Source organism: Cibotium barometz, chromosome 12 (genome assembly GCF_041138505.1).
Source record: "Cibotium barometz isolate CiBa-2024 chromosome 12, ASM4113850v1, whole genome shotgun sequence".
Lineage (NCBI taxonomy): Eukaryota > Viridiplantae > Streptophyta > Polypodiopsida > Cyatheales > Cibotiaceae > Cibotium > Cibotium barometz.
In genome coordinates this window covers 8490558-8501458 of record NC_141057.1, presented here as the reverse complement: position 1 = coordinate 8501458, position 10901 = coordinate 8490558, and the positions used below count along the sequence as shown (strand labels likewise).

The 10901-nt window shown below is 44.2% G+C and overlaps 1 protein-coding gene across 8 annotated transcripts; it reads right to left on the bottom strand.

Annotated features, from left to right (window-relative positions):
• Nucleotides 1-3205: 3205 nt before the first annotated feature.
• On the bottom strand, nucleotides 3206-5172 carry LOC147633022 (uncharacterized). Of its 8 annotated transcripts, none has more exons than XR_015267042.1 (6): nucleotides 4874-5024; nucleotides 4706-4793; nucleotides 4546-4616; nucleotides 4060-4445; nucleotides 3782-3958; nucleotides 3206-3674 (listed from the first exon to the last, which is right to left on the bottom strand). XR_015267042.1 is itself a non-coding variant. In XM_086805776.1 (6 exons), the coding sequence occupies exons 4-6, from the start codon at nucleotides 4225-4227 to the stop codon at nucleotides 3497-3499; spliced, it is 480 nt and encodes a 159-aa protein (XP_086661902.1). In that variant the 5' UTR covers nucleotides 4228-4445; nucleotides 4546-4616; nucleotides 4706-4836; nucleotides 5074-5091; the 3' UTR covers nucleotides 3206-3496. The 8 variants fall into 8 exon arrangements, 5 of the variants coding, with proteins under 5 accessions (XP_086661902.1, XP_086661901.1, XP_086661900.1 ...); XR_015267041.1 differs by having other exon boundaries at nucleotides 3782-3990; nucleotides 4103-4445; XM_086805776.1 differs by lacking the exon at nucleotides 4874-5024 and adding an exon at nucleotides 5074-5091 and having other exon boundaries at nucleotides 4103-4445; nucleotides 4706-4836.
• Between the last annotated feature and the right edge of the window lie 5729 nt (nucleotides 5173-10901).

The window sequence follows — 10901 nt, the reverse complement described above, 5'->3', positions numbered from 1 at the left end:
CATGGTCTTGGACCAGGAGGAATGATTCGCGAACCCTGCTCAAGGTGGAGGTTCGGAGGCCTTAACTGGCCAACGGTCGAAAGGCCGTAACACGGGCAAAGGGAAGGCTTCCTCGGAGAAGTCTTCTGAGAAGAAGTCCGACGCTGACTGCGAGAAACTAAAGGCAGAGAGGACCTGTAATGATTGTGGTGAGAAAGGCCACTATTGGAGGCAGTGTCCCAAGCGGAAGACCGAGAAGGGTGAAGATTCCTCAGCAGCAATCATGAAAACTCCGGCTTTTGTGCACCTGGAGGTGATGGATACCGATGTTTCATTTTCTTCAGGTTGGGAGGAGATTGGAGGATTCTCCGCAACAGATACGCGGGAGTGGATTCTAGACAGTGGTGCTTCCAGGCACATGACTCCTTCCTATTCAGATTTACAAGATCTCTCCAGGTATTCTGTTCACATTCTTACTGGGGATACATCCACTATCCCAGTTCACAGTGAGGGCAGGTTGGAGATAGTTCCCGATGGCAGAGGGGGAAAGCATTCCTCCCAAGTGTTGTATGTTCTGTCACTTGGTTTTCATCTGTTGTCAGTGCATCAGGTTTGCAAGACTGGCGTACGGGTGGAGTTTGATGAGCATTTTGTTGCTCTTCGGGGCAAAGCAACAGGCCAGGTGGTTTGGGAAGGCGAAGTGGAGAATGGAGTCTTTCTGCACTCTCTCCCAGGTCCTCAGGTTTGTGATGAGTGGCAGTCTGGTAATGACCACTTAAGTGTAGATACGCTGCAGGTATAGGCTTTCCGGACCTGATGGTGGATAGCTTGCTAATAGATGGTAGCAGTTGGCAGGAACTCTCCAGTACTGATGTTGGTAGTTCTTGTGTTCGTCAGTCAGAGGAAACTGAATAGGTCACTTATGCTCTGATGTCTCGTAGTATTCGGGACAAAGAACCTCCTGTAGATGAGGATGTTCTTTCCACGAGGACCTTTCGGGAAGCCAGGCAGGTGGTAGTTGATTACTTACAAAAGGAGGTGCATACCCCAGGCTTTGTGGTTCCGGATTCAGAGGGGGTGGTTGACAGGTTTCAAAAGGCCTTGCATGGTCTTTAGCAAGTTTCCAGGACTTGGTTTTTCATCGTAAGCAACAGGTGTTGATCCTTGTGAGCAGTGTGATGCCTCTTTGACTCAGAAGCAGAATGGTTCATTGATCTTGTTGATAGACACCAGATTGGACGTGAGCTTCCTGATGAGGCTGTTGAGCTCATGGTTGTAGTTGACTCTTTGGGAGGCAGGATTGCGTATCCTGTGGTTTCTACGCCATGCAAAGGATCATGGACTCTTGTACACAGGAGGGGGGTGGATTGATGGAGTCCGACTCCATGGTGGGAGTGACTCGGTTTGGGGAGGAGATCCAGACACGAGGAGATCTACTTTAGGCTCAGGAGCACTTTTATGGAACAGTAAGAGGCAGTCATCTTTTGCCTTGTCGACGACAGAGGCAGAGTACCGGGCTGCTTGTAATGCTGCTTGTGAGGTGGTGAGGTTGCAGAGGTTGCATTGCAGGATTGGGCTTCCACTGGAGGAACCCATGGTCATCCAGAGGCACTTTGTTCGTGAATAGATCGTTGTTGATGACATCTTGCTAGAGTTCTGTTTGACGGAGGACAGTACGGTGGACCTCTTCACGAAGTCGCTATCTCACGATTTGCTCAGGCGGCACCCCAGCTCCCTGTGGTTGGTTTCACAGCCACGAGCTGAGAGGGGGTGTTAGAAGCCATCTCCTGTCTTTATCAGACACCAGGGCCTCTGTTGTGGGTGTGGCCACCCTGTATAGGTGTTTTATCATTTTTCCTCACTCCCCGTATTTTTTCCCCATTTTTTCCATGATGTGGGTGGCTGCCACCACAGGTTGGCAGGAGCCTCTCATGTTGGGCGACTGCACTCATCTGTACTAGGAGCTGGCCGACTTCATCAAGAGGGGTCGTGGTATTTTTCTCTGTGCTGGCCGACTGGATGTGCCCAGTGGTGAGGCCACTAGTGCTGGCCGACTGCATGATGGGGCCATATAAATAGGCCCCATTGCCCCACATTGTACTCATTCAGTTTTTCCTCGGGATCTTGTGTATAGAGAAGAGTTATACGCCTATCTCTCTCCTTCTCTTGTGTTGTCTATTTTCTGCACTCTACTTGCTCTTGTGGTCTCAGATTTGGTTATCATTTCCGCTGCATATTTTGACACCATCCCCATCCGAAATCATTTGACATGTTTGCGTAGGGCCACAATGGCTTCTGGCATCCTATCGCTTTGGCACCGGCGCGGACACAATATCGGCCATATCTTTTGGGTGGATGGTCCAAAGTGAGATCCAATGGGCCATAACGTTTCAAGGAGGTGTCCTCTGCATGCCTCCGAAGCCCCATCTTAATCAGAGTCCATTTTCTCCAAGTACCCTCCCTCAGCATGTCGTCCGACCACCAAGAGAATCCGCTTGGGCATCCTCGCTCTGGAGCCAACTTTGGTAACGTACCATTTGAAGGGAATAAAAGATTTAGGCAGGTCGTCTGGATAGGGAAGTAGACCATACCAAGGACTATCCTCGCGCTTGGAGCATTGGCATCATCAAACCTTTCCTCCATGGTTTTTCGATAGCCCAAAAGCGGTCCAGGCCACTTTTTCCAACTTGTCGCCCACGACGGCAATGGATAATGGTCGAGCAACGATGTCAGACTCCATCCGTCCAAAAAGGTAAAGTGCGTGAGTTTTCTCGAGGAGTGCAGTCGTGTGGTCCCATCTGACATAAACATTGAGGATGATCCATGGCGAGAAGATCTTTGCCTCGGCAACATAGTTCCTGGTGGCCCAAGATGGGCATATTCTCTAATCAGGGCCTAATTCGACTTGTTCATGTCCAAACCCAAAATGGCTTGGCACATGCACTCGTAATGGTACGTTCATATAGAAGATCCAGGTCTCTGTCCCCATCCGACATCATTTGACAGGTTTGCATAGGGCCGCAACAACGGCTTCTGGCATCCCATCGCTTTGGCACCTGCGCGGACACAGTATTGGCCATATCTCTTGGGTGGATGGTCCAAAGTGAGATCCAATGGGCTAGAAGCTTATGCAAAACTTCTTCATACTAGAAACACAACAGTTACTAAAGTCACAAGCATTTCCATACTAGAAACACAACAGTTACTAAAGTCACAAGCATTTCCATACTAGAAACATATCATACTCATGAATCATACAATCATCCATAGAGGCAATATTCAAATAAGATGCTCATGGGAAACTACAAGATTGCCAAACCATATGCATGTGACAAATCATGCATAGTTGGCAAATGTCAAGTCACTATATAAGTGTGACAAATCATCTATGCATGCCAAAATAAAAAAACAAAACAAAAGTTTCTGGAGTCTAAAATAGGTATGATCACTGTACGCATGCCAATATAAAAAAACAAAAACAAAAGTTTCTAGGGTCCAAGTTCAAAAACATGTATGATCACTTTACATTAGGTGCATGCGTAACATCTGCGAGAACAGTGTGATAGAGGTTATGGTCCTTTTCAATGCAAAGGCAATGCCATTGCATCTCCACAGTCATCTTGGCTAGTCCACCACACCCCGCAAATAGGTCGATCACACTATCCCCTGCAGTTGTGAACGTGGCGAGCAACCATCTGGCAAGTCAATGTCAACAAAAACATCAAAGATCAAAGTTGCAATGTTGTCCTCAAGCGACCCTTCAAGTTAAATTTGGCTACATTTGAAAATCATGAATACTTACTTGTGGAACAACTCAGATCGCTCAGCTCCTCCCCGCACATGTGACCATGAGATGAGTTTTCTACCTACTGGGAGTCTTTCATTGGCCTCCCTCAACAAGCTCAAGCTATGTGGAAACAACTTCATATTTATAGCTTGTCCTGTTTCTCTATCAATCTTTGGAGGGGAACAATCTTTCCTGTTAAACACCCCTATGGTTAAGTCATGAACCTACACTCACATGCAAACCATAGATAGAAATACATGGTAAGTGATTGTGAAGCACCATAAAATACTTACCAGAAAAAATCAAATGCCAAGAATGCAAAATAAATTTGCTTACTTTATGTCTATTATCCCGAATATGCCCAGCGTTACACAAGAGAGTGAAGGTCTAGGAAAGAGTAAACCATGCTTTTTGGCATGGGGATACGCCAAAGGCCAATGCTCCACCAGCCCACATGTCATAAACCATCCTTCATGGGCTACGAAGGATAATGCAAACTTTGTTGTGTTTCAAGATAGCTCTCGGGTGAGCACATTCCACTCAGGGCACTCAGTGGAATCCAGTAGCTCTACAACCAATCCTGTGGGAAAGTGAGCCCAAAGTAGGTTGCACATCAATGCATGGAACTCCATGATGAGAAAGATCTTTTGCATTCACTTTGCCAAGACAATTTGAAATCCTGAAATTTATCAATAAATGCATTGAATCATACATCACTTTATTATGATTTTCAACATAATGAATGAGTACACAAGGGATTTTAGGAATGAGCAACTTGCAATTGCCCAGGCTTATCGACCAAAACAACCAAGTCATTGATAATGACATCCACATGTGTGGTACTCAACTCCTGCATCAAGATATTGTAGGCACTTGATATGTGTACAAAGACATCCATGCTTTTATGGATTTACGTAATGGATGTACTGAAGATCTTACCAGGTCCTCGTGTCTGACGCTTAGAACTACCTTGACTAAAATCAAGAGAAGCCTTTCCCCTCCGTTCTCTCTTCGACGATGGTTCTGGCTGTGAAGTTTCAGGTGCTAATGAGATTCACTACACACCACACCTAATTTCCAAAAATTCACATTAGGATAACTCATTACCTCACGTCTTTACTACAGGTCTTCACTACAGACCCTTGCTCCTCATGTTGATCGCCTAATGCATGGGTATCATCCTCCATCCAATATTCTCCTCTCGTGGTTTTTATAAATGATATACACCAAGAAATCTATGAGAACTACAAAGCCTTCAATGTAGCAAAAATAGATAGATGTAGAAAAGGCATGTTTATACAACTCACCAACATAGCAAGCCTCCTTTGTTTGATGCCTCTTCCTCCCGAGAGGGTAGTCCAACCACCATGGACAACCATTTATCTCCACTCTAGAGATACCCCTCTCCCAAAAGAGCCTAGGATACATGCACACGTCACTATCTGGATCACTCCACCTATGCACCTCTCAAGGCATGATATTATAATACACCTTGGCGCACAAAACATTGTTCATCGACGTGTCATGTATGAAATGAAATACATTAACAAATTCATGCCATGATTACACGTAGAAAATAATTTAAGGGTTGTGCTTCTCCTTATAAATAAGTCGCTTAGAATTACTGATTTGACATCCATGTGAAAGACTGGCCACTTTTTGTGAGCAACCAAGGCAAGTACCGCCCTGATAGTTGTCATATGAGTTGTGCGAGAAAAGGTTTCATCAAAGTCAAAACCCTCTACCTGTGCAAATCCCTGTGCAACCAACCTAGCTTTGTATTTTTCAAGTGAGCCATCAACTTTATACCTAGCTTTCCAAACCCATTTGGTACCAATTACCTTTTTGTTTGGTGGTCAGTCAACTAGCTCCCAGGTGTTGTTCTTTATGATGCTCATACTTAGAGTATATCGCGGCTTTCCACTTTGGATTTGCTAAGGGTTCATCCAAGGTGGCTGGCTCCTTCAGTGTTCCCATTATCTCTATCATCAAGGCCATATTGACATGAGATCAGATGCTTTTCTCTACTCCTCCATTCTCCTTGATCTGCGTGGTCCATTTGTTGAAGATTTTGGCTTCTCAGGTACTGGATTACGCTCATCAAAGAGCTATTGTGCCCACTTTGGAAGTGGCTTTCCTTGTGGTACAGCAGATAGCAGACTGGTGTGATGTGTGAGAGTCTTCATCCGCGCTGAAAACTCCTCCTCCTTCACAGTTTCACAAGAAATGGACTCATGGTGGACTATTTCTTTGGCTAATGATAGAGTGGACGGACCTCCTTCCTCCACTGAGTGTGGTTGTTCTGCAAATACCACATCTCGGCTGGCCACAATCTTCTTTGCTTCTGTATCATAGAGCCGATATGCCTTCGACTCTTGTATATCCAAGAAAGATACACTTCTTGCTTTTGGCATCTAGCTTGGTCCTGGATGCATCTGGATTATGCACAAAACATTCACAGCCAAATGTTCTGAAATGAGAAACTGAAGGTTTCTTACCAGAGTAGACCTCTTGAGGTGTAACATCCTTGAGAGTCTTTGTGTAGCTCCGATTGAGAACATAAACTATTGTGTTGATTATTTCAGCCCAAAATGTTGGGCAAACCCTTTGCCTTCAACATGCATCAAGCCATCTCTATGACAATTCGATTGCGGTGTTCTACAACACCATTTTGCTGAGGTGTGTGAGCAGTGGTGAGTTGGTGCTGCTTGATGCCATTCTCCTTGCAGTAGCTATCAAATTATGTTGAAAGGAATTATCCTCCTTGATCTATATGAAACTTCTTCACCTTCTTTCTTGTTTCATTTTCCACAAGCTTATGCCACTGTTTGAACTTGCAAAAAGCTTCAGCCCCTTATCTCGAAGGAAATAAACCCACATCTTCCTACTGTAATCATCGACTAACAGCATAAAGTAAGAAGATTCCCTGAATGCAATAGTAGACATTTTACCACAAAGATCAGCATCCATGTACTAGCTCTAGAGGAGTCATTGCCCGATTGCTACTTTCCTGTAGAAATGCCTTACATTGTTGCTTGCCCATCGTACAAGTTTCACGTGGTTCCTACAGTTCTGAAAATGCAGGCAAATTAGCTACCATACCCTTTTTTTGCATCTCCTTTAGCATGGCAAATCCAATGTGACCAAATCACTCGTGCCAAAGCTTGCTTGTGCTCTTATTTGGTGCAGACACTATAAGGGCACTCAGCTTGTAGAGATTGTTGCGCCTTACTCCTTTCCCAACTACCTTGCAACATCATCTAGAATTTCTACTTCTGTTTTCTCGAAGCGTACTTCAAGCCCATGATCTGTCATCGTCACAGAGCAATTGATAGTAGATTCCTCTTTATCTGGGGTACATAGAGCACATTTGACAGCTTCTTCTCTTCACCTATAGCTGCCACAAAAGATATGGTTCCAGACCCTTTGACAGGACATTTAGCATTATTCCCAACAACAACACTAATGGGTTCTTGTAGAGGCTTCCAAGAACTATACCAGCCCTTCTTACTGGTCATGTGTCGGGATGCTCCACTATCCAAAATCCATGAATCATCAACTAGAACCTAAGTAGATGAACATACCTCTTCAATGGCAACCCAAAGTTCAAGATCAGTCTCTCGACATTATTAACTGACTCCTTTCCCTTCCATGAAGACTTCAAGGTGCCATTCTTCTCGTCAGTCTCCTTCTTTCTACAATCTTTGATAGCATAACCCTTCTTGTCATAGTAATAACAACTCCCTTGAAAATTCTTCTTCTTTGGCTTCTTCTTCTTCTCATCAGAAGATGTCGTGCCTTTGCCTTTAGAATTGGCTGAAAATGCAGCATCACTACTATTGCGGGTCTTCAACCGCATCTCCTCCTCAAGTAGCATAGCACTAAATTCTTCAAGTGATAAAGATGGTACTCTAACCTGAGTGTTTAGTGATGTAGCCAAGCCATCATAATTCTGTGGAAGAATTCAGATGCACCTCCAGGACATCTCCTCACTAGTGTGTGTCATCCCTACAACAGTCATTTGATCTCACAGATTTTTGATCCACGAGATAAATGCTTCAGCAGCTTCTCCTTTAGCAAACTTTTCACTCAACAGCAAGCTAATTCTCCAGGTTCAAAATCTTGGGCTGATTGTGAGTCTCATACTGATTTCTCAATATATACCAAGCCTCTATAGCCTTGGTAGTATATTGAATTAGAGTGAGAACAAAATCGCTTACGCTGGTGACGATGCCATAAAGTGCGTCACATTGTGCCTTCTCCATGCCCGAAAAAGTGTAGCATCTAGCACGGAAGCATGTGTGTAGGGTTGTTGGGGTCGCGACTTCCCACAAGTTCTGCATCCATTCCCAAAACAGTTTCTAAGAGCTCATAAGAGTCTAGAATGGCATTGATTTTGAATTTCCAGAGAGTATAATTCGTCCCATCAAGCTTGCCTTCTCTGAAGACAGGTGGATGAATGCGTCAGACTGGTGCAGCAGCAAAGGTAGAAGCCATCATTCCTAGGGTTCTATGCAAAGAAAGACTAAACTTTATGCACTATTCCTTCTAAGAGCACCTAAGCTCTGATACCATATAAGAATATGGCACAAGGCAAAGAGATAGCAAGACAAAGCACAATAGACAATGCAATAGACTCCACAATGGAGAGAATTTAAAAATCTGATTATACCAAAGAGGTACAAGTGATGGTGCTGTCCACCCGTGCGCTTGCAAAACAAGTAGAGCTTAGATAGTGATCTAGACAGACTCTGGATGGAGTATGTATGAAGTGTATAAGGGAGTGGATACTCACAAGCATTGGATACCTTAGCTCATGTGACAACCATGTCCATATATAGTATTGTAGGTGGTGTGGTAGACAACCATGTCCATATATAGTATTGTAGGTGGTGTGGTAGACGCATATACAATGAGGGCGGCTACATTGCATAGACACGATCATCACCCGCGTATAAAGAACGCGAACGACCACCGCCCACCGCCCACTAATGATGGACCTGGTATTTGAGAGAATATTCTAGGGAATATTCCTCATACCGTCATCATTAACGCTCGTACCCGTGACCATCTCCCAACCATCATCAATTGAAAGATCCCTGCCCCCTCTGCGCAACGGATTCGGGGGTGCTAGCAGCGGAAGTAGCACTCTTTGCGTGGGATAGGATCCCTCACTCGGGGCCTCGTCCCACGGATATCCGGAAAAGAGACTAATCCCTTGATTCTTCAAAAACCGAACTCGGAAAAACTTCCTTCGCCCAGAAAGTACGGGCAATTCCTCCAGGATATTTTTACTCTAACGTAGACAGGGTCATTACTGACCAAACTGATCCTACCGACGAACCTGTGAGTCTCTTGGTCAGATCAACGAAGAAACTTGCACTTAGATCATAGAAACCAACGCTTTTTTCCCCATCGAGAGGCACAGCCGTTGATTCTTTTTCCATAGAACAATTACTATCTGGGATTTACTTCATCTATCGTACTATAATAGAATTGAGTCTCATTTTACGGATCCATCAGTCCAGCCTAACCCCATCCAGTCCCATGGGTTAGCCAACAACCATTGTAGTGATGGGATCCAATTAGGAATTTGGTTAGGTTTTATCCCGAGTACCAGGGAAAAGAGTTCCCAGGCTCCCTAGCCGGATATTCATGCAAATTTAATGCCAGTCACACCACTTACTCACCCAATATGAAATTGCCTTTTTCACAGATTCAGCTATCTTTAAAACAATCATTTTTAATGAAACCATAGTGTCACTGATCATAATCCTCAAAATCTCTGGTTAAATCCTTATTTCCAATCATTCCTTCATCGGTGTATCTATGGCATCATTGGCAACCAGAACGCTCACCACCTGTCCCTTAGGGGCCTTTTTGTCGATAGTTCCTAGCTCATAGTACCCGACAATATATTCACTTATAAACATAAAGATGGAATCTCCGTTGAAGATCAGCAAGATCAACCAACCGACTTATAAAAGAGCCATGGACTCATCCACTGAGGACCAGCAAGGTCAATCAACCACATCCATGCCCGGTTTAAGAAAACAACTCTTACTCCTTGTTTCAATATCTTCCACGATGCACGTGTGGGTATCTTCGGCGACCCAGAGCCCGAGCACCGTATAGTTAGCACCCTCCCTCTAGGATCCTTCGCAGGTGACCTAGCAGTAGGTGACCTAGCGCTTCACTCATAGGCCGCTTCCTTGGTCCCTCATCCACCATACCGGAGGCTCACCATTTAAATCGAACCAAGGTTGGTCAAGACCTCGGTCGACCTTGTTACGCGAGACGTCCTCCGTTGACTCTCCGTCAGCTATTACAACTTTATCAGATTAGGTCTCCACGACCTCATTCACAAGACGGTCAAAATGCTTCTCCAACATTCTTAACATAAAACAGTCATTTAAAAACAAGTCATAAATACAGTTTCTATAATGAACTCTCGTCTTTCACATTGTTCCACATCTGTCCACATTATTTAATCCATATCCAATTCATATGTATACCCATTCTCATTCAATCACATCATTTTCCATCTCATCCCATCTTTCCTCATTTATTCTCATCACATCTCATCCACTTGCATCAACCCATATTCACATTCCATCACACACATCCACATCCATTCTTTCACATACACATCCATATCCATTCTTCCACATATACATCCATATCCATTCTTCCACATACACATCTACATCCATACATACACATCCACATCCATTCTTCCACATACACATCTAAATTCATACTTCCACACATACACATCACATCCATTCTTCCACATACACATCCACATACACATCCACATCCATTCTTCCACATACACATACACACCATACTTCCACTTACACATCCACATCCATACTTCCACATACACATCCCCATCCGTTCTTCCACATACACATCCATATCTGTTCTTCCACATCCACATCCATACTTCCACATACACATCCACATTCATACTTTCACATACACATCCACATTCATACTTCCACATACACATCCACATCCGTTCTTCCACATCCGTTCTTCCACATACACATCTTATCACATCCTATTTTCATCTTATCACATCCTATCACATCCCATACACATCTTATCACATCCTATTTTCATCTTATCG